Below are 23,980 nucleotides of genomic sequence, written 5' to 3'. Positions count from 1 at the left end.
AAAAAGAATGAAAAAAATGAGCAGTATGCAAGAATGGTGTACTTGGGCATTTCATTGTGAGATATTAAAGTCAAAGTAGGTCAACTGTTATAAAGTTTTCTTAAGTTTGGAAGGTTAATAAAGATGAAGGGCCTGAATGCTTATTCCTTATAAATACAGGGGTTAAAGTTGTCAATCCGGGTCATAGTCCCGTTAACAGTTAGTTAGCTGATGTAATAAAAAGGGGGATTAGGGCTTGTATTAGAGATAGTGAGTTCTTATTGTTTCTTTCAATTCAGTCTTGTAATAGTTTTCATTTCAAGAAAGTAATAGAACAATTGGTGTTGGTGATTGATTATAGTCTGATTCTTGGTGTGTTTTTACAACAATTGGTATCAGAGCCTGGTTGTTGGCTCGATTCAAGAAGACGACGGTGTTCAACAGCAATTGAAGATCAAGATGGTTTCAACTAAGTTCGAATTGGAGAAATTCGATGGCAGAAACGATTTCAGTTTATGGAGAGTGAAGATGCGAGCGTTGTTAGTGCATAATGGCGTGGTAGATGCATTGAAGGGAGAAGATAGGCTTCCGAATGAACTCTCCGCTAAAGAAAAGAAAGAGATATTAGAGAAGGCTCATAGTGCAATAATTTTGAGTCTTGGGGACAAGGTTTTGAGAGAAGTGTCAAAAGAAACTTCTGCAGCCGGAATTTGGGCAAAGTTAGAAACCCTGTACATGACCAAGTCTCTTGCAAATCATCTATACCTGAAGAAGAGGCTGTATACGTTCAAGATGGATTCTGGTAAGTCTTTAGAAGAGCACACAGATGATTTTAATAAACTTGTTTTGGATCTTGAGAATATTGAAGTGACATTAGAGGAAGAAGATAAGGCAATACTCTTTTTGACATCCTTACCCAGTTCATATGAGAGTTTTGTAGATACTCTTATGTATGCTAGGGAAACTTTGTCTATGGAGGAAGTATTGGCTGCCTTAAACTCAAAAGAGTTGAAGAAAAAGACAGCTGATAAAGAAGAGGGTAGTGATGGGTTATATGTTAGAGGAAGGCCTGACAACAGAAGTTCCAAGTCATTCAAGGGTTCCAGTTCAAGATCAAAATCCAAGACTAAGTTTAAGAGGAAATGTTTTGTGTGCAATTCTGAGAAACATTTGAAAAAAGACTGTCCAGAGTGGAAGAGGAAGAAAACTGAGTCCAGCAGTTCTAAGTCATATACAAGTCATTCAGTTCAAGAAGATTCTTCTGATGGCTATGATAGTGCAGATGTGCTGAGTGTAACTTGGGATGAGGTTAAGAAGTTTTGGGTGATGGATTCAGGGTGCTCTTTCCATATGACTCCAAGAAGAGAATATTTTAAAGACTTGAAGATGTACAGTCTTGGAACAGTCCAGTTAGGAGATGACAGACCATGTCAAATTCTTGGCATTGGAACCATTGTGTTCAAAATGAACAATGGTACTGAAGTAGTCTTGAAGAATGTCAGATATATTCCTTCTTTAAAAAGAAGTTTATTGTCTTTGGGAACATTTGAAAGGGATGGTTATCATGTGTTGCTAAAGGATGGGAAGGCTAAAGTGATAAAAGGATCCCTGGTAGTGTTGACTGGCACTAGAAAAGACAATAACATTTATCTTTTGGATGGTAGTGTTGCTAGTAATGAAGTATCTGCTGTGATTTCTGAAAAAGAAAATGAAACCACTCTAAAGTGGCATAGGAGATTAGGCCATGTGAGTAGTCAAGGCTTAATGGAACTAAAGAAACAGCAAGTTATAAAAGAGCTAACTAGTTGTGATGTGGGATTCTGTGAAAACTGTATAATGGGAAAATAGAAGAGGGTCAAGTTCTTGAAAGGGAAACATAACACTAGAGGAATTCTAGATTATGTTCACTCTGATTTGTGGGGGCCTGCCAGAGTTGAGTCACTAGGTGGAGCTAGATACTTCATGACAGTTATTGATGATTTTTCAAGAAGGGTGTGGGTGTTCATTCTTAAACACAAGAGTGAAGCCTTCAAGAAGTTCAAAGAATGGAAGGTCTACATAGAAAATCAGACAGAAAGAAAGATTAAGAAGTTAAGAACTGATAATGGCCTTGAGTATTGTAACAAGGAGTTTGAAGAACTGTGTGCAGAAAGTGGTATAGGCAGACATTTGACAATTCCAGGGACACCTCAGCAGAATGGGTTGGCTGAGAGGATGAATAGAACATTGCTGGAAAGGGTCAGGTGCATGAGGTTAAGTGCAGGTCTACCAAAGACTTTCTGGGCTGAAGCAGTAAAGACAGCAGCTTATCTTATCAATATGTGTCCCTCTAGAGCTATCAATATGAAGTCTCCAATGGAAGTGTGGACAGGAGAGCCACCCAATTATGAAGATCTAAGGGTTTTTGGCACCTTAGCATTTGCTCATACTAGTCAAGATAAACTTGAATCCAGGGCTGTAAAATGTATTTTCTTGGGTTATCAAGAAAGGGAGAAGGGGTATAGACTTTGGAAGTTAGAAGGTGAAAGTCCAAGAATCATCAAAAGTAGAAATGTTGAGTTTCAAGAAAAGGTTTATTATAAAGATGTGATAAATGGAAAGCCTTCAAAGTCAGTGAATACCAGCCAAGAAGATGTTCAAATTGAGGTGGAGACATCAGAGAGCATGTCAAGTGATGTTCATAATGAAGAGAATCCAACTATTGAGACTGAAACAACCAGTGAGCAGAGTGATTACTGGTTATCTAGAGACAGAGAAAGAAGAAATGTTGTTAAACCTTTAAGGTTTAGACAGAACACTAATGTTTCTGCTGTGGCCTTCATAACAGCAGAAAATGAGTGTGTTAATGAGCCTCTTACTTACTATGAAGCAATCAGTTCTAAAGAAAAGGAAGAATGGCATAGGGCAATGCAAGAAGAGATGGATTCTTTGATCAAGAATAAAACCTGGGAATTAGTGAAGAAACCTAAAGGTCAGAAAGTTGTAGCTTGCAAGTGGATTTACAAGATAAAGGAAGGGATTCCGGGAGTTGAAAACAGAAGGTTTAAGGCCAGGTTAGTGGCCAAAGGCTTTACTCAGAAGGAAGGTGTGGATTACACTGAGATTTTCTCTCCAGTTGTAAAACACACTTCTATCAGGATAATGCTAGCTATAACAGCTGCATTAGACCTTGAGCTGGAACAACTTGATGTAAAAACTGCTTTTTTACATGGTTATCTTGATGAAAAGATCTACACGGCTCAACCTTTGGGCTTTGTAGAAGAGGGAAGTGAAGAAAAGGTATGCCTACTTAAAAGATCATTGTATGGGCTCAAGCAATCTCCAAGGCAATGGTACAAGAGGTTTGATGAGTTCATGACAAGCAGTGGGTTTACAAGAAGTTCCTATGATTCCTGTGTTTATTACAGAGAATATTGTCCAGGCAACTATGTTTATTTGTTGTTATATGTTGATGACATGCTTATAGCATGTAAGCATAAAGAACAAATAAAGGAGGTCAAAGAATTATTGAAGTCTGAATTTGAGATGAAAGAGTTAGGAGATGCAAAGAAAATTCTGGGAATGGAGATTTGCAGGGATAGACAACTCAAGAAGTTGAAGCTTACACAAAGTTCCTATGTGAAAAAGATCTTGAACAATTATAGGATGGAAGGTTGTAAGGCAGTTAAAACTCCTATTGGTGCTCATTTCAAGTTAACTCTTCAAGATTCACCCAAGACAGAGCAGGAAGAAAGGTATATGAGTTCAGTTCCTTATGCTAATGTTGTGGGTAGTATGATGTATCTAATGGTCTGCACTAGACCAGATTTGGCATATGCAGTCAGCGTTGTGAGTAGATACTTGTCTTGTCCTGGTAAAAATCACTGGGAAGCTGTGAAGTGGATCCTGAGGTATTTAAAGGGAACTCAGGATTGGGGTTTAGTATTTGGGGATAATGCTAGTGATCAACAAAGGGTGGTGGGCTTTGTTGATGCTGATTTTGCTAAAGATCCTGATAAGGGTAGATCAGTCACTGGATATATGTTCAAAGTACTTGGTAATGTGGTGAGCTGGAAGTCACAGTTGCAACACATAGTAGCTTTGTCAACAACAGAGTCTGAATATGTGGCATTAACTGAAGCTGTGAAAGAAGCTTTGTGGCTTAAAGGAATTTTGAAAGAATTGGGAATTAAAGCTAATGTTCCAGTGGTCTGCTGTGACAATCAGGGTGCTATTCAGTTATCAAAGAATAGTGTTTATCATGAGAGAACCAAGCATATCAATGTTAAACTGCATTTCATCAGAGATATAGTGAATAAGAAGCTGGTTGAGATCAAATGGGTCGAAACAGAACAAAATATCGCTGATGTGTTCACTAAGTGTTTGCCGGGTTCAAAATTTGATTTGTGCCTTGCTGATATGGGAGTTGGTTAATGAGGACAGGTTGATACTTTGGCTTTAAAGGTGGAGATTGTGAGATATTAAAGTCAAAGTAGGTCAACTGTTATAAAGTTTTCTTAAGTTTGGAAGGTTAATAAAGATGAAGGGCCTGAATGCTTATTCCTTATAAATACAGGGGTTAAAGTTGTCAATCCGGGTCATAGTTCCGTTAACAGTTAGTTAGCTGATGTAATAAAAAGGGGGATTAGGGCTTGTATTAGAGATAGTGAGTTCTTATTGTTTCTTTCAATTCAGTCTTGTAATAGTTTTCATTTCAAGAAAGTAATAGAACAATTGGTGTTGGTGATTGATTATAGTCTGATTCTTGGTGTGTTTTTACAACATTCATAACCTGAAATCAAAAGAAAACTACATGCATTAATAAATGTGACGGCCCTTAAAAACTTGACGACTCATTGAGCATGTTGGTTATGGATTGGTGCTTCATAACCTACAGAAGTTTGATTAGGACTAGACCATGAACGGTCCCAGTCCCTAGCTCGGTTATAAATAGCACCAAGCCCCAAACCTGGTTACATACATAACAAGCCTGAACCATAAGTGGGCCTAACGATCATTTATGTAGATGTTTTGTATGTTTGCTCTTTGTGTACCATTTTACCTTTTATTTGGCAAGTTTTAGAGGCAAAATAGAAAAATGAGAAATAATCAAAAAAATTGATTCGAACGAGTCATTTAACATGGAACCACTAAATAAGGTTTCTGGAAACGACAAACCAAACCGTCAAGGCTGGGTGGGGTTTTAGCTTTTGGTGGTTTAAGGGTTCGGTTTTGGAGGTTTGAACCGATATAATTGTTTCTTTTTAATCATTATAATGTAATCAAAATTTTAATAATAATAAACATGGTTCATGGATATAATTTACATAACTGCATATTCCAAAAAATGATAACATAAATAAATAAATAAAAAGGTTATATGGCCTGGCCGGTTCCTAGCTAGCCGATTATATCAGCTCGTAAGATAACAATTGTATAGCATCAAAAGTATATTGCAAAGAGCTACCCCAAGGCACCAACAATGCAAGACAGAAATCCCAATGCCGCGATAATGCATGCTGTAAGCATCTGTTTATAAGTATCACCGAATAGAATAGATGTTGTTCTATGCGCTCCTAAACAACAGAAAAGGAGGTGAGGCATCTGTGGATCAAGCTAAGGCACCATAATTGTTCAACATGTCGTCGTCGAAAAATTTGGGATGTTTAAACAACCCGTTTACACTAGGTTCAATGTTGTGTAGCATGGGCAAACTAACTGCCAAGTCACAAGTATCTACTGACCCCGAAAATTTTATTGATCGAACTCCTTTGCTGACTAGTACAGGAATACTTACTGGCCCAAAACTTTTCATGGGCTTGGATCAAGCTCTCATACCATGTTGACTGGTATAGGGAAGGAACTTTGTAATAGGGTTTGAATTGTATTGAGAAAAACTTGATTTAGGGTTACATAATATAGAACACCATGTTACACATTTAGCCTCTAAACTAAACTATGACACTTTCCGGCATTATTGGGTGATCCCGATTTGATTAAATAATTCACATGGCCCGGAAATGAAGATTAGATGGATAGAATACAGCAAGAGAAACGTGATTTCATAGTTTGCCGGCACTACCGAAAGTGGGAAGCAAGAGGCAGAAAACAACTGTTCACAAATGCAGCAGGATGTGGTCCTGCATTCTTGTATTATTAGCTGCAATTATTGTACTAGAAAGACAAATCTTATGTTCCAGATTTTGTTTATTTTGTCTAGAGAATGCCTTGTAAATTACCTCCATATGTTAAGGGAGTTCGTATATTGTAAGACAGACTTGATGAATATGAAAAACTAGTTTATTCCCTTAGAGATTATAGCAGTGGGTTGGGTTCCTAGGGTTTCTTCGTATTCTTACTAATTTATGGCGGGTAATTCTGTTCTTAATTCTATCTCAAGGTTTATTACAAAACTAGTTTTAAATGGAGAACCACGACGAACGCATAAGCATTGTACATAGCGCTTTAAAGATATTGTGAGACCATGTGTAGTGGTTAAACAATATAATGCCCCCACCATGGGGCGTTTTGCGCCATGTGGCAGCCCAGTCAGCAAGGGGCATTATTGGGCGTTTTTACAAAATGGGTGTAGTGGGGATGTGGGGTATTATGTTAAATGAGATGTAAAATAATTAAATAAAAAAAAACCTCAAAAAATTCTTATTGGATAACATATAATGAGATGGAAGATGATTGGAGAAAAGGATTGGGGCAAGGCATTTTAAACATAACGCTTAATCAAATTTTTTTCAAAAAAAACGCTCTAAAACGCCCCATGTAACGGGTTCCGGGCGTTTTGGGGCGTTATTTTGCAATTTTTTTTAAAAATCACGCCCCACTACGGATGGTCTGAGAGAAAAAGAGATGCAGTTATGTGGTTACATAACTGCCTCATGTGTAACAGTTAATGCAATAAGTACAAATGTCCATGCGTCTCTCTCTATGTGTGTGTGCGCGCACGTGTGTATACATACTTGCATTCATAATTTTGGTTCTTTATGTACTAAATGCACTATAATCCACCTACAGTTAGAGAAATATGCCTGTCCAACGTTGAGCAGGCATGTGCTTAATCCCTCTAAGCCCATTACGGCAATTACCGAGCTTATCTAACAGATGAACGTATGGTATTAACGATAGAAGAATATGAAATTAGATCTTGGCTAGCTTGCCTAACTCTACTTGATGCTTTTTTAAAACATAGGATGCTAATCACATACAAAGCTTGGATTCCTTTCCATGAAATAAATCATCATATTGAAACATAACAATGATAAGACATTGCAAACCATATTATCCTTGCAAAATAGTAAACTGAAGCTGCACTATGCAAGAGCGATTTTGGACAAATTGTAAAGTACAATGATCTACGTTTGCATTTCATATTCCCAAAATTTTCCCAATAACAAATTTTGGTCAAATGATGTTAATCCTTGCCACAACTAAAAAAAATAAATCATGTGTAAGCTTGCATCGACCCTAATATTTCGGTTTTGGGATTGGAGCTTTGCAGCGAAACAAATTATTTTACCATTTTCATTTTCAACAAGTGTCGGCGGGAATAGAGATTCCCACATGTGCGGCAGACGAATAGTGACATGCCTGGCACTCTCGTATTAGCCCAACAAATTTACAATTTTATCCTGCTTTAAAATTACGATTTTGCCATCAGTTCAAAATTATGTTTTTACCCCCACTTAAAAATAAATTTACGTTTTTGCTCCAGCTAAATATTTCAATTTTGCCCCCGGTTCAAAATTACGATTTTGCCCCGTTTCAATTTACAGTTTTGCCATTAGTTTTTTTTCTTTTTAAATTACAATTTTGGCCATCAATTCAAAATTATGTTTTTACCCCCACTTACAAAAAAAAAATTACGCTTTTGCTCCCAGCTAAAAGTTCCAATTTTGCCCTCGGTTCAAAATTACGATCTTGCCCCGTATAAATTTATAGTTTTGCCATTAGTTTTTTTTCTCACTACCAAGTTACGATTTTGCCCTCAACTTAAATTTATATTTTGTCTATCGTTTTTGTTTGTTTTCCTGGTGAAATTACAATTTTGCCCTCAGTGTAAAATTACAGTCATGCCGGCAGCTTCCTGGTAGTCCTCCATTGGTCCATTTAATTTACGATTTTATCCCTGAATAAATTATGATTTCGCCCTCAGTTAAAAATTACGTTTTTCTAATCGTTTTAGTTTTTTTTAGCAAAACTATAAAGGTTTTTTGTTTTAATTGGTTTACTCGATTTAATTTTTTTTCGTGTCAAGGAGCTGCCTAACACTCGCTCATTAGTTCTGAAAAATTACAGTTTTGCCATGAGCCCAAAATTACGGTCTTATCATCGTTTTTGTTTTTTTTTTCCCACCAAAATTATAGTAGTCTTTTTTTAATTGATTGAGAATTATTCGGCCATCGCCACGCAACGCGGGCGGGGCATCGACTAGTTAATTTACAAGCAACGAGTCTAAAAAAACAATAATTGAGACTTCGGGCAACTTTCAGCTCATTCAACCCATTTGACCGATTCATAAGTAAATGGGTCAAAATTGTCACCTTCACTTAAATTGGTCTAGCATTGTTTAAAGGGTTTTTTGCATATTTCCCCTTAAAAAACTTTGAAATTGCATATATACCCGAGCCAAAAATTAAATTGCATATTTCCCCTCTATTAACTAGTAAAATTACAAATTTACCCATTTTGATTTAATTTATTAAAATTAAATTATAGGAAGACTATTTTACCCTTCATTTTACTAGAATTTAGAAAATTACATATTTTACCCTTTCTTTTACTAGTTTTTGGTGATTGAGCCATTCACCCTCAAAATACATCAAACACATTCTGGAATCTACATCTATAAGAAGTCACATTTCAGCATTCGTTGATGACGAGATCTTGACGAAGGCAAAGCTTTGTCTTCCGAGTTCCGGTGACGAAGAAGAAGTCACATTTCAGCATTCGTTGATGACGAGATCTTGACGATTGGATCCATTAGTTGGTAACACAAGCTTGAAAGTGCATTTATATAATAGTATAACAGATGATCTCGATGATTGGGTCCATGAGTTGCAGGTTTTCTCTAAAATGAAGCAAAAGTTTTAAGAGACTTTTATGTCTTTCATTAATGATTCTATAGGTGTTAAAGATTTTTTATTTCAAAATTTGAAGTGACGAATCGATAATTCATATATATTAATTGATAAGTTTCAAGATTAATTTTTTACAGTAACAAAACATAACAAATTACAACAAACTAAAACTGATTAATTTTTTGATTTCATAATTTGATAAAACATTCTCAATTTTGAAAAGGGCAATTTTGTAATTTAGATAAAGAAGGGGAAATATGCACTTTTTAGTTTTGGTTGGGTAAATATGCAATTGTGAAGCATTTTAAGGGGAAATATGCAATTATTCCTTGTTTAAAACCATGCAAAAAAAAATCATATAAGCATGAATGCATTAGCAGAAACATGTCAAGCTCACCTGGCGGTTCAACCATCTTCGTCCCGATAAAATTAAAGTGACACATTAGCATTATCAGATAAATACTTTGATTTTCGGCTTCCATAATTCATGTACCTAAAGTCCTAAATACAAATTATAATGGATACCCCCTTATCCAAAGAAAATTATAATGGATATGATTAAATCAAGAAACAAAGTGTATCTTGTTCTAATATGTAATGGTGCTTGTATTACCACAGAACTCCATGTCGGAAAGAAGAAAATAGATAGTATAGGGGGCTAGTATGTAATTTGGTGTTCTATATAAACACCATTCTTTGTAACCCAAAATTGAACAATACAATTTATCAATACAATTCACAACCAATTCAGAGATTATTCTCTATACCAGACAACATGGTATCAGAGCAGTGTTGATTCTCGAACATGTTGCTCATCATCAATCTAACCTCAAACCAGAAAAAACAAAATCAAAATCAAAGTTCAAAAACGAACCTGCAAGCTACCCTACCAGTGCCGCCGCACATAACCGCCGCACAGTTCTGGCAAAGCTCTACAACCCTCTCAACGAAGACAAGTAAGTTCTTTTAAACAGATCGCAACAACTGGGTCTTCTTCAATTGGGAAGTAAGTAAGGTCGGGATTTGAACTCAACTGTTTCTCTGAACTATCGCCGATCTGGATGCTGACCGTTCCCATAACTCTCCAGTAGTTGCCGCCGCCCAGCAGACCCTAATATCCTAAACCCTAATTTCCTAAAAATAACCAGCGAATTTGTTGATAAATTCGCTAGCGAATTTGTTGATAAATTCGCTAGCGAATTTGTTTCACCGACAAGTGTCTTGGACAATACAACCAGCGAATTTGTTGAATAGTGGGTGATTTTAAATCTTGAACGCGAGTTCAAGTCACCGGTGTTTTTTGATAAATTCGCCGCGTGAGATAACCTTGCCACCTAGCGGCGTTATTATCCAAGTAGCGGCGTTATAACTATGAGCTTCCTTTGCCACCTAGCCAGCGAATTTGTTGAGTAGTGGGTGATTTTATCCCGGTTTTCGTTTCTGGTGAGGGTTTCTGGCGAATTTGATTGTTTATTAAATACGCTCGGTTTGTTTTTTTTTTATCTCTAAAAAAAATGTAAATCAATCATAGTAAGAACAGTGCTTGGATTTTCGATTCTGGTGCCACTGACACCATGACGTTTGAACAATCAGACATACGATCAATGTCCAATCCCCAAAAAACTCAAATCCACACTGCAAACAACGGAATGATGCAAGTGAAAGGAGGAGGAACAATTGAAATTTCACCAACTATGAAATTATCAAATTGTCTCTATGTTCCATCATTATCACACAAACTGCTCTCAATTAGTCATATTACCAAAGAGCTAAATTGCACAGTACTAATGCATCCTACTTTCTGCCTTCTACAGGATATCAGGACGGGTGTAATTATTGGACGTGGTACTGAGTGCCAAGGATTGTACTATGTGGATGAAGTGGCTCAACAGGGTACTGTGATGTTGGCTCATGGAACTGATAACCGAGAAGCCTGGCTATGGCATAGACGGTTGGGACATCCATCCCAGGGTTATTCGCACCTTTTGTTTCCAAAACTCTTCCCTTCAAATGGAAAAATAGATTGTGAAACCTGTCTTCGTGCTAAAAGCCATCGACAACCGTTCAAACCTAGTAATACGAAAGTTGCTTCACCTTTTTCACTAATCCATTCTGATATGTGGGGTCCTGCTCCTGTGATGGGGGGCAGGGTCTTCGGTACTTTATACTATTCGTGGATGATTGCACTCGCATGACATGGGTATATTTTTTAAAAAACAAAGCCGAAGTTTACGAAAAATTTGTCACGTTTTATGCTATGATTCAAACTCAATTTCAAACTCAAATCCAAATCCTTCGATCCGACAATGGGGGGGAATTTGTCAATACATCTATGAAATAATTCTTTAAAACCAAAGGATTAATTCATCAAACCTCTTGTGCTCATACCCCCGAACAAAACGGTGTTTCCGAACGGAAAAACCGTGTTATACTTGAAATGACTCGAGCCCTTTTGATTGAATCTCAGGTTCCTAAATCTTTCTGGCCGGAGGGCGTTGCAACCTCCGTGTATCTGCTGAATCGGCTTCCGACAAAAGCTCTTAAATTTAAGACTCCCTTAGATTGTCTGTCTAAGTCTGCCAGTATTGAACCTCGAATCTTCGGGTGTACCGCATTTGTTCATATACCCAAAAGGCAGCAACGGATTGGGAGGTCTTAAGCTCAGCCTTGAGTCCTTCATTCGCCCTCCTTAAATCATCAATCCGCTGCAACATACCGGCACCCCTGAAAAAGCTCTCACAAAGGGACATACTGTACTGATCCTCAAAAAGATCATCCCTCAAAGCAGAGTTCACGAACTTATGAGAGGGAGGAATATCATGAGTAAGAAAGTCCCTAGCAGCCTCAGGAGTCCCTATCACCGAAGAATGAGATACTTTCCATTTGGGAACATATGTGAGGGGAATAGCATCAGCAAACAGAGGAGCCAAAGGAGACCGATGAGCAGAACCTTCAAGGAGAGTGGGTTTACTGAGTTTCGACTGAAGGCCCGAGCTCCCAATTTATAGGAGCTGAAATTGAGTTTGTCGCGCCCCGTGTAAGAAATGGAAGGGGCTTACGTGGCCCGCTAGCTAGGGTGGGTAGGCCCTAGCTTGTCCAGGTCACCCACTAGGCTTGACACGATTGTGCCACGTGTCGTCACCGGGCTTCGTCTCGTAGCCAAGCTGTCGCGCCCCGCGTAGCCCGAAGGCAAAGCCTTTGCGGCCCGCGGCAGCCCAATAAATTTTGTTTTTATTTAATTTTTATAATATTAAAGGTATTCGGGGCCCGTTTTTACATACGGGGTGTATTTTAGGACATATTGGGGTATTTAAAATATTTTTAGGGTGTCGAAAAATTTAGGAGGGTTGTTATATACCGGTAATGAATTTACCGATCTGGGTACTTTTTCGGTACCGACTTTTAGCATTTTCGGTACTGGTTCGGTACTGGTCCGGTACGGTACCGGTTCGGTACCGGTATTTACCCTCAAATACCAGTACCGAACCGTAGCGAACCGGGTATATTCGGTACCGGTACCCACTTTTGGGGATTTTCGGTACCGGTTCGGTACCGGACGGTACCGAGCTCATCCCTAATTGAGTGTTGAGAGAAAATATAGTTGTTTTTAGTGAAATTATAGGGTAAAAAAGATGGAAGGGATGTGAATGCTGTAAAACCCAATTCCTTAAAGTTAATGATTAGTAGGTATTTTAAATTTAGAAAAAAGTGCCTGTATAGTCCATGCGGTTTGCCCAGATTTCACCTATAGTCTCTACATTTTTTAAATTACAACTATACTCCTCAAGTTTCACAAATTCATTAGCGGATAGTCCCTGAAGCGGATGGAGGTTAGTTTTTAATGTTAAGTGGGTGTAAGTTGACTAAAATGCCCCTACTAATAAAAATATTAATTACCTAATATTAAAAACATGTGGGGCCCAATTTTACACACCCTTCTACCCCTCTTTCTTTTTCCCTTTTCTTTCCCTCTCTCATATCCAGACCTTCACTTCCACCACCACAAACCGCCGCTGTCACCTCCTTTGCCAACCCCTGCCGCCTCCTCCACCATCACCCCCGTCGCCTGTCACCTCCGCCACTAACCACCGTCGCCTGTCATCTCCTCCACCATGAACAAATTCAACACCTTCTTCTCCGTAACCGCCTTACCTCCTCATCTTCTTCACAACCGCCATACATAAACCTACCTCCTTTGATAATGGAAAGGATATATAGAGAGAAGAACAAAATTATAAGTGATAAGCATAGAGTGGTGAAGGAGAGTTAAGTTTCGTGAAGAACAACCATGACCAGCGCTTCGTGGCGTCGCAAATAGGTATCCGACACTACCGTTCCGGCCGATGGACGCCCATTTCCACCGTTCAGAAGAGAGAGAACGAGAAGAAGAAGAGAGATGAGAGAGGGGTGGTGACCGACACCCATAAGAGATAAGAGATGAGAGTAAAGATTGTCGGAAAACAAAAACGCTTGGGCTTGGTCAACAATGGCGACTTCATTCAATCAACAACAATGGCGAAACGGTGAAGCTGAAGATGACAACCATCATAATATTTCTCCTTACTATTTTCGTACTAATTTGTACTGTTTCAAGCTGTCTTGCTGGCACCATGATGCCTGCGCTGCTTAAGCTTGCGCCATTCTGTTGGATAATGGACTAAGTATCAGAACACATCTGATTTGGCTATGGTTCCCTTGTGCGTGACCTAAGCTTGCATCATGTAGTCGGCGCATGATTTAGGACCATACCCCTTCAGTAAGATATATATCATCACATAAACAAGATGATGTGTAGTGGTCTGAGTGAATGTTTGCTAATCCATCTTTAACTCCATTCATTGTCTTCGACTAAAAGTTGTTATTCACTAGCTACTTACAGCATGTTTTAACCTGAAACTCACATTCATTGCTAGACGAGGCACCGACCTATTTTTTAGAATAGATATCCCGATAGCGTCAACTTTCTTATATTAGAGTAAGTACAAGGATAAAAATGCACAAACAAATTAATTTATAGAATACTAAACATCAATTTTTTTTGCTAAAAATATGAAAAATTGAGACGTGAGAATAGTGACGTCAAAGCCAACTAAATGAGAGAACTAATTAACGAGAGAATATTGACGTCAAGATGTTTTCTTAATCCAAAATCAAACATTTCAAGCGGTTAATTAACCTAAATTAACTGAAATAGAACCAAAACTGATTAACCGACATTGAAGTTCGGTTATGATTAAGGTGAAGAAAAATCCATAACCAAGCTAACGGTTATGGTTATGGTTAATAGTTAAAAGTTTTAACTAATAACCATAACCGTTAGCTTTGGTTATGGATTTTTCTTCACCTTAATCATAACCGAACTTCCATTTGCACACCCTACCTTACACACTAAAACTCTAAACTTCTAAGTCACTGTTAAGTGATCTCATGATGTTTAAGCGCTTATCACATTATCAACATGTTTACACCCGACTTTTATACTTTTAATATGTAACTTTCGTATTTCAAATCCATTATATATCCTAGCCTGACGTAAGGTTTTTGTCATATGGTTTGGATGTCATGGGTTCATGAAATTGAAAACAACATTTTGCATATACGAGGTGATTTCAAGATAGCTCACTTAACAGAGACACGTGTTTAGGTCTCAAAGGTGACCAGAAAGTAATTTAACATCGTAAAGTATCATTAAGAAAAAAAAAAAAAAAAAAAACCTAATCTCGTGCATAAAGTTTATTTATTTATTTATTCTTTTTTATGCTCCAACCGCGTTAAGCTAACCAGTAAACGTTAAATCATAAACATACCCGAACGATCACAGAAACCCTACGGAAACCACCACATCTGCACAAATAATCAGATCCGCTTGATCGAATCGGTACTTTTCGTTTCCATCGAAGTTGTTCAAGCAGACATCTGATTTTGATTTGATCCCCGATCTCTTCGGCTGACACGAATCAAGGTTTTAATCGGTAAGAACTCGACAAATTCTATAAAAGTCCATCTGTAATGATTTAGTTTTGTGAATTTCTGAAACCCTAGGAAGCATTAGCCTACGAATTCTTGATTTTACGATATAATCGTCATGTATTTAGATTTTCGGAGGATTTGTGTTTAACGATTGTTACGTTGCTGAATTAATTTGCTATTTGGATAATTTCTGTTAAAATCCGTTTGTAATGAATTATTTTCTCAATTTCTGGAACCCTAGGGAACATTAGCTTAGGAATTCTGGATTTTACGAGATAATCGTCATGTGTGTAGATTTTTAGTAAGATTTGTGTTTAACGATTATTATTAAGCTGCTGAATTAATTGCTATTTGGATGATTTCTATAATAATCCGTTTGTAATGATTTTTTGGAACCCTAGGAAACATTAGCTTACGAATTTCTGATTTTACTAGATAATTGCCATGTATTTAGGTTTTTGGTAGTCGGTACAAGTTTGTTTTGGAGTTGAGATTAAAGATTGTTAGGCCGCTAAATTAGTTGGTTATTTGGATGATTTCTGTAAAAGTTCGGATTTTCGATATTATGAGATAGTCGTCATGTGTTTAGGTTTTTTATAGTCGGTACACCGTGTTGTTTTGGATTTGTGAACAACGATTATTACATTGCATGTTGCCTAACATTAAGTGTTTGTGATTGATTATCTTTGTTTATGGGGTTTGTGTTTGTGTTTGTTCGGTCTTGCGTGAACTAGGTGTGTGTACTGTTTGCCATGATTTGGGAGATTAGGGTTTAAGGTAGAGAATGATCAGAAAAGCCAATCAGCATAGAGGATTGAAGCATTTAGGCAGCTTGGTTTTAAAAAGCGCGCCTGAGGCGCGCTTAGGCGCGAGGCGCACTAAGGCGCAGCTTCTGGGGCTTTTTCGCTCAGCGCCTTGTGTAATTACAAGAAGCGCCCAAAAGGCGCAGATTTTTGGGTTTTTTGGGGGGGCTTTTTGGCCTGAGGCGCGCGCCTCATGTATTTGAGGCGTTTTTCTGCAGAAAAAAGTTGCACTTTGGGTTTTTTTGACTTGTACATGCAAGTAAAATAGTATAAACGCCTTATTTATGGCTATATTTTGGTTAAAAGAAGCTAAAAACCTATGGGATATATAAAAAAAATTATATAAACATCTTGCGCCCCGGGTAGGATAAGCCCACCGCTTTTGCGCTTTGCGCTTCGCGCCTCAATTTTAGACCTCGTCGCTTTTGTGCGCCTATTGCTTTTTAAAACCAAGTTAGGCAGTTTATGGTTCATAGTGGTATTCCTCATCATCTGGGATTGCATATCGAAGGCATCTAGTCAGTGTTGTATCGGATACCGAGTTGATTTTATTGAGCTAAAGATGTCTCCCTTACTCTTGGACACTTCACACCATGCTAAAGACACCAGGAAAGTTTATTTGAGTGCTCTTTTACTTCGTATTTAGCTCTAATGTCTAAATGTTTGTACCCGATCTCATATAGCAATCTTCCATCAAATAGCTTATATACTTAATCTTGAGCATCAAGCTGCTAGCTATGCTTCCTCTTGAAAGTATACAAGGATAATTGGCATGGACCATTACCATAACTCTATCCCATCTTAAACTTTAGGCCACTGGGTAGAAAATATATCACGGGATTCAAGGGAATGTTTTGCTGCCTTTCACTTTTCATAATTGTTTTTGGTTTTGATAATTCAACTGAGGATCAGGGGAGATCAAATGATCAACTAAGCAGAAATAATAGGTTGTAGGGAGAATGGTTGGTAGTATGAACAAAAAGATGAACATTTTTGTGCTTTATACAAATTTTGGATAATAGTTAAACCAGACTCATTGGAAAAGAAAGAGAAAGACAAACTCGATTTTAGGGTCAGTGCATATCTGGAAGGCATCAACTACATTAGAGATGATTAGAAGATTGTGACACAAAATTTTAATATGATTACATACATTGTGATACATAGTTACAAGCATCCAATGCTAAAGTCTGCAGTGGAATTGCAAGTAGTGGGTCAGACTAGAGAAAGAAGCTAATGGGTAGTGACGGTTAGGATAGGAATGAGGAGTGTGAATTTTAAGAAAATCATTGTGATAGTTATTTTGTGGTGTTGGAAGGTTATTATATGATAGGATGTTCGATAATGTAAAATATATATGATTTACTTTTTGTTTGGGCATAAGTCAAGTGAGGAGTGTCATTTATGTCAGGACTTCATTTGACTTTAGTATTGGGATTGTTAGATTTGTCACTGATTTTGTTCAATTGTGTGTTCAGGGTTCCTCAGTTAACGCTTAACACAACCTCATAAATTCTATCGTTCAATGGCGTCCAGTTCAAACAGAGGTGGCGGCTACTATGGTGCTGCTCCATATAGATCAAGGTAACGACTTTATTGAATTTTGTTTTCAAGTTTGTTTCTCAATAAATTAATAGCTGCAAAGCATAATTGTCTACAAAAAATAAGTGAATGAAAAACATTATAACGCGTTGAATGTCAACATGACCATTTCATCTGAATTTTTTTCACTTCTGATGTTTCCATGACTCCATAATACTCATTTGGATATGTTGACTATATATAAATTGTTCACAGAGATGGGCTTAGCACCAGACAAGGAACCGGTTCTGATGAAATCCAACTGCGCATTGATCCAATGCATGGTGATCTGGATGATGAGATCAGTGGCCTCCGAAAGCAAGTTAGGCAGTTAAGGAATGTAAGTATCTTTCTGAGAATTTTACATCCGTTTCGTGTATTATACAAGCATCTCACTCTTTATTGTTGCATTACAGGTAGCATCAGAGATCGAAACGGAGGCCAAATTTCAGAATGAGTTTATTAATCAGCTGGTATGACATTTTTAGTTCTGAACTCGTTTATACGATGTAAAGATGTATATATAATAATGCCTCATCACAATTGCTTATTTTTTAATTACTTGTTGTTCATGTGATCATAGTTATTAAGGCGTTAGGCGCACTCAAGGCGCATAGGCCTCGCCTGGGGCCTAGGCGCAAGGCACAAAAAAAGCGCGGGCCTGAGAAAAAAAAAGCGCACAACAAAAAAAAATATATTATATATAATAGAAATTAATACTATTCTTCAAACAAAATAAACTAGAGCTATTATATTATATAACATTTGATATCGTCTATTTAGTACCAAAAGTTATAAAATGCTAGTTTATTAGTGTAGAAAAGTAGTTTCGTTAGATAAAAGTAGAAATCTAGCTGGAATCTTGCTAGTTTAGAGAATTTGGCCGAAAACTCTCAAAAATCTAGGAATCTTACCGGAATCTGCGCATGAACCATCACCTGGAGAATTGAAGCGCAATTGCCTTGACTTAGGCGCAATTGCCTTGACTTAGGCGCAATTGCCTCCCAGGAAATTGGGCCTGGGCGCAAGAGATGATGGCTTTTAACCTAAGCAGTTAAAGCGGTAAAATAGCGGATAGCGGTCAAGGTCCGCTATACGATATATAGGTTATAGCGGTGGTATAGAGGTGATATAGCGGTAATTTTTATACCATGCATAATTTATGTATTTTTATATATATTATATACATATACCATTAATTTTATATTGTTTATATATAAATTCACAAGTATGAGGACTAAATATAAACTAATGAAGATGGAGGGGGGTTATATGTTAAAATACCCAAACTTAAATAACCCTAATTATCCCTACTTTTATCATACGCCGTTTTCTTTCACTTTCATCATAAGTCTGTAACAGATTCATGATATCAGACCACAACAGATTCATGAGCTCGAGTATCAGACCGAAGAGAACACTATTACACTAATACCTTGGTGACAGGTGACTGTCGAAGACTGAAGAGGAGAACAAAACTCGAATCGAACAGCTCTGATGAACTCGAGTATCAGACCAGCAATCGAATCGAACAGCTTTGATTCGATTTTTATCAGCTTTGATGGACAGCAATTGAACTCTGATGATGATGAACTGCTTCCAAGACCTCGACCAAGGCTGACCGCTAATATCACTGCTTCAGCCGCTATAAAGGACTACATATAGCGGTCAAATAGCGGGCTATAGCGCCGCTATTAGCGGAACCGCTATGCCCAACCGCTATTTGGACCGCTATGATGCCAGACCTCCGCTACACCGCTATAGCGCGCTATAGCACCGCTATAGCGCCGCTATTAACTGCATAGCTTTTAACAACTATGCGTGTGATTAGAGCTAAATAGTTATTGGTACATGTCACCAAAAGATGGTCAAGTGTATGCTAATTTTCAAAAAAAAAAAAAAAGTCTTATTTAATACATTAGTTGTGCATCAAAATAAAATAAAAAATGGACATTTATAACTGGCATTATGATTACTCAACACGCATATTTTGCCACGAGTGGTAATAACTTGGTTGTTACATGGAATTACCGTGTAGAATTGAGACCTTTTCTCTAATCGGTTCATGTTTGCAGCAAATGACACTTATAAAAGCTCAAGCAGGAGTGAAGAACAACATGAGGAGACTAAACAAGAGCATCGTCCAGTCTGGTTCAAGTCATGTTCTGCATGTGGTCTTATTTGCCCTATTTTGTCTCTTCCTGGTTTACTTGTGGTCCAAGTTTTCAAGAAGATGAGGTGACAGGGATTAAAAGAAATTTGTGGTTCCCAAAAAAAAAAAAAAAAAAAGTTTGAGTGAAGAGAAATGGTTTGTCATATGCTACCTTAAAACTGAAGACAGTGTGTTTCTTTGCATGTAAAGATTTAGAACAATTAACAAAGTGAAACTTCTTCCTTTATAATAAATATTGTTTTGTTATAATAAATGTTTAACTTGTGTCAAAAAGTAGTCAAACTATAAGCTGGTCATGTTTTGGGCTAACATTTCTATCAAATGCCAACTTTAAGACTGGTACTTGGTTTAAAAACCACAAGGTGCTAATTGGTAAAAAACCTGTGTAACCATCCACTTTTTTAGTACAACCAAAAAAGCAAAAAAGCTTTTTATGTAACAGGAAACTACATCTCACATCTTTTACATATCATCTCATCACGTAAACCATTCGCAATTTATATACACCTTCAGTTGTTTTTATCTCAGCTTCCCACATACCCTAAAGCCCCAAAGGCGTTTACCCGATTGTCTTGCACGCCTCGGGCATGCCTTTTGAAAACAAGGATTGGAATGGTCTCTCATGCAAGCAACTTGGCATGATATTTGAACACTATACCATGCTAAGCAGTTTTTCATATTTACAAATTACAAGGGCTCATAAGATGACTCATGACCATTATAACACATGAACATTTTATTCATAGCTCCTGCTACAGTTTGACGATTTATAAAGGCTAAAAAGACACGTTATATTTACATTCACTATATACCAATTTATCGACTTTTTTGTTAGGCTTCTACTAGGAATTTTAGGTGAAAGTCAAAGTTGATGGTCAACATGCTCTGCAAAGGTTAGTAGTTGAGGAACACTGCTCTCGAATGGGACTGCTAGGTACACATAACCTGCTCCTTTTTGGTTCCGAAATCCTCACATTAGATATTGCAACAGCAAGTGCATCAACTAAACCTGAATCATCCAGCTCTTCTGAATTATCATGGCTTAAACTTGTTGATGTTGATAATGGAAGTGAGTATTTAGTTAATGAACCGCCATTGACGGTCAACTGATGAGTCAACTCAGCTACAGACGTCTGTGAAGATTGTCCGGCTTGATGTTTTAACTTTGACTTGAATGATAGAGACCTTATGGTGCGTTCTGTGTAGAATATAATCCATGGATGGCCTGAAATAACCCTTTCATTGTCAGTAAACCAAACTAGCACACTTATAATTAAAAGAGTTAAATGTCATTTTAGTCCCTGTGGTTTGGGCCAATTTGCCAGTTTAGTCCAAAGGTTTAAAACGTTGCCATTTTAGTCCAAATAGTTTCAAACGTTGCTATTTTAGTCCACTGGGTTAACTCCATCCCTTTATTCTGTTAACTAGAAGGGCATTTCGGTCATTTTGTATGTAATTCTGTTAACTAGAAGGGCAATTCGACCATATAAAATGATCGAATTACCCTTCTAGCTGACAGAAAAAATGAACGGAGTTAATCCAGTGAACTAAAATGGCAACGCTTGAAACTATTTGGACTAAAATGACAATGTTTCAAACCTTTGGACTAAACGGGCAAAATGGCCCAAACCACAGGGACTAAAATGGCATTTAACTCTAATTAAAAATTAAAAACTTACTTAATACTTCATCAGCTGTTACTCTAGAATCGACATTCCTTGTAAGAATGCGTTCAAGCAAATCACGAGCAGGTTTGGACACGGATTCCCATACTCCAGTGTGAAAATTGAGTTCCACAGTCTTAATCGCCTCAAAAACATCCTCCAATGTGGCTCCTTGAAATGGCAAAACACCAACCAAAAGAACATGTAAAAGAATACCAGCACTCCAAACATCCACTTTCTCCGAGTAGTTTCCCGTTAACACTTCTGGGGCTACATAAGCCGGGCTTCCCGCCAGTCCAGCTAAGCTCTGACCTGTTGTTACGTAAATTCACAAACAAAAATGACATCTCCCAAATCACAAGTGGCTATTAACAATAACTGTACTACAATCATAGGTGGATAGAATGGGTACGGTTAAAAAGCCAAACCGGGCCGAGTTATAAAAAGCTGGTGTGTCAGATAATTGCAAAAAACTGTATTACCTTAGAAATAACATGATTTTAGAATAAAATAACTTACGAGGTTAACCATTTCCTTTTAAGCTATACTTTTTTTATTATTTTTGTTTTACCCTTTTGACCCGTTAGCGATAAAACATAACTAGAATTTACCCACCCATAACCAAATGGGTTGAAATTGCCACCTCAACGACTCTACCTACACAACAAGTGAGACAAAATCATCCCAGATTGGGGTATACTAAAACATGAAACTTATAAGGCAGTTAAAACTCTTATCAGTTATCCCCAAACACAATCTAACTAGATTTCATTTTTCATCAGAATTCCCCAATAAAGTGCAGCAGTTAGTGATGCACAAGTGGCCCTCTTGTTTATAGAATATTTATATTTGTTGCTTTAATACAAGCATACAAATTAAACAGATAAACACACAGATTATGTCTTCCAAAATTGCTTTTCTGGAATTCATGCAAGATAAATAAAGTGAAAAAAAAACTTGGACCAGAAAAGAATTGTACCATTTGTGATCCTCACAGCCAAGCCAAAATCCGCAAGCTTAATTTTCCCGGACGTTGTTAAAAGAATATTCTCCGGCTTCAAATCCCGATGGACGACACCCATGTCATGACAATATTTAACAACCATCATCAACTCCTTAAATATATTAGCAGCTCGTTGTTCAGAATACCGACCTTCTTCCATCATCTGATCAATCAACCTTCCGCCCGAACACAACTCCATCACCAAATGAAAACATTCTGCATCCTCGTACACCACGTTCAACGTCACCACCCCCGGATGCCCCGATAAATGCTGCATTATCTCAACCTCCCTATGCACCGTCTCCTCCCCTTTCACCAACGTTTTACACGCAAACTCGACGCCAGTAACCCTGCACCGACACAACCAAACGGACCCGAACTTACCCTTACCAATCGTATCACCCTTTTCGTAATCCTCCGATATCTTATTTTTCCTTCCCGTTTGCGTCGCTACGTCGATGCACCCGATCTTCCTCTTAATCCCTCTCCCGGATAAAAGCGACGACGACGTCGCACAGGGCGGAGCTGTGGCGGCAATACCGGCAAGTCTGTTCTTACATGATCCGTCAACAACATCGTCACCACCACAAACTACGTCTTCCTTACAACACCTTTTTTTCAACCTAACGTAATCTTCTAACGAGTAATGACACTTGAGATACGATATCAATGACTCCGAATCGCCAGTCGATCCCACAATCTCCATATCATTGTCGGTAACTAATAAGTCACTACCCCCTTTTCTCTTCTTCCTCATCAAACCCTAATAAACTAAAAGTGAAACCTAATTTTCACTTTTGCTTCCGATTGCACCTAACTTGATCCTACAAATCAAAAGAAAACGATTAAATTGTGCACAAAATCGATATAGGTATACAATTGACATGCTATAAATGAATTATATTGATTATTAACTAAAGAGAATGTAAGGTTTTTTTTTACAATCTAAAGGGCTGTTTGGCAACTTTGTAATGAGCAAGTAGGAGGCTTGACTGATTAAGAGGCTTTTCTCTTGTTCCTCATCAAACCCTAATAAACTAAATATTATAATTTGTACCTAATTTTTACTTTTTGCTACCAGTTTTTCAATCTAACACAGGTAATTTAGTAATTTGATCGTAGAAATCATAAGAAAACGATTAAATTGTACGTAAATAGGTATGTTCATTGGGTTATTATAAAGTGGAAATAAATAGGCATAGGAGATGAACCTTTTAGCAGCGATGGAAAGGGAAAATGTTGATAAAGGCGGAGATGTAGGGGGGAAGTAGATGAGTGTTTGATGAGATTGAGAGTTGAAAAAAGCCCTAAAATCCATGGGGGTGAATGATGAATTGGTTGCGTACAGATTTGGAGGTCTTTTTGACGCCATGTAATTGATGCATCTTGATTTGCAAGCGACTCCTAGGTACATCATATTTTATACGAGTAGTTTTTAAAAATAAGATATACTTTTTATTAGTTTTCTTATTAATATAATAATATAATAATGTTCTAAGGGTGCGTTTGGTTTACAGAATGATTTGAAATTGAATTTGAAATTCGAATTAGAATTTGTATAGAAATTAGAATTGGAGAAATTGAATTTGAAATTTAAACATTCTAATTGGAATTGGAAATTGTTGGAATTGGAATCTCAATTCCATTTTGTTGTGTTTTGTTGTCAAATGAATAGGAATCCATCACCCCGGCACCCACAACCACCAGTTCGGGTAGAAACGATACAGGTCGAAACG

At 37.6% G+C, this 23,980-nt stretch overlaps 2 protein-coding genes across 2 annotated transcripts; one reads left to right on the top strand and one right to left on the bottom strand.

Moving 5' to 3' along the window:
• The first annotated feature begins 14,631 nt into the window (after positions 1-14,631).
• LOC110873021 (bet1-like protein At4g14600) lies at positions 14,632-19,810 on the top strand. Its single transcript, XM_022121941.2, has 5 exons — positions 14,632-15,022; positions 17,302-17,407; positions 17,621-17,744; positions 17,821-17,877; positions 19,480-19,810. Exons 2-5 carry the CDS (start codon positions 17,349-17,351, stop codon positions 19,639-19,641), a joined length of 402 nt encoding a protein of 133 aa, XP_021977633.1. The 5' UTR covers positions 14,632-15,022; positions 17,302-17,348; the 3' UTR covers positions 19,642-19,810.
• A 479-nt stretch (positions 19,811-20,289) lies between these two features.
• Positions 20,290-23,639, bottom strand: LOC110873020 (serine/threonine-protein kinase PEPKR2). The gene is made up of 4 exons (XM_022121940.2): positions 23,456-23,639; positions 22,221-23,068; positions 21,257-21,553; positions 20,290-20,802 (listed from the first exon to the last, which is right to left on the bottom strand). The coding sequence occupies exons 2-4, from the start codon at positions 22,999-23,001 to the stop codon at positions 20,453-20,455; spliced, it is 1,428 nt and encodes a 475-aa protein (XP_021977632.1). The 5' UTR covers positions 23,002-23,068; positions 23,456-23,639; the 3' UTR covers positions 20,290-20,452.
• Positions 23,640-23,980: the final 341 nt, after the last annotated feature.

Source organism: Helianthus annuus, chromosome 4 (genome assembly GCF_002127325.2).
Source record: "Helianthus annuus cultivar XRQ/B chromosome 4, HanXRQr2.0-SUNRISE, whole genome shotgun sequence".
NCBI classification, from domain to species: domain Eukaryota; kingdom Viridiplantae; phylum Streptophyta; class Magnoliopsida; order Asterales; family Asteraceae; genus Helianthus; species Helianthus annuus.
Note: the sequence above shows the minus strand (reverse complement) of the source record. Positions and strands in the feature narration are given on the sequence as shown.

Bases quoted from the DNA above. Each gene is read 5' to 3' on its own strand.
- LOC110873020 (XM_022121940.2), bottom strand. From the start codon at position 23,001: ATGAGGAAGAAGAGAAAAGGGGGTAGTGACTTATTAGTTACCGACAAT. The intron at 21,554-22,220 runs GTACAATTCTTT...ACGTAACAACAG, and splicing joins GGCTGTGAGGATCACAAATG to GTCAGAGCTTAGCTGGACTG. The intron at 20,803-21,256 runs GTAAGTTTTTAA...GGGTTATTTCAG, and splicing joins AACAGCTGATGAAGTATTAA to GCCATCCATGGATTATATTC.
- LOC110873021 (XM_022121941.2), top strand. From the start codon at position 17,349: ATGGCGTCCAGTTCAAACAGAGGTGGCGGCTACTATGGTGCTGCTCCA. The intron at 17,408-17,620 runs GTAACGACTTTA...AATTGTTCACAG, and splicing joins GCTGCTCCATATAGATCAAG to AGATGGGCTTAGCACCAGAC. The intron at 17,878-19,479 runs GTATGACATTTT...TCATGTTTGCAG, and splicing joins ATGAGTTTATTAATCAGCTG to CAAATGACACTTATAAAAGC.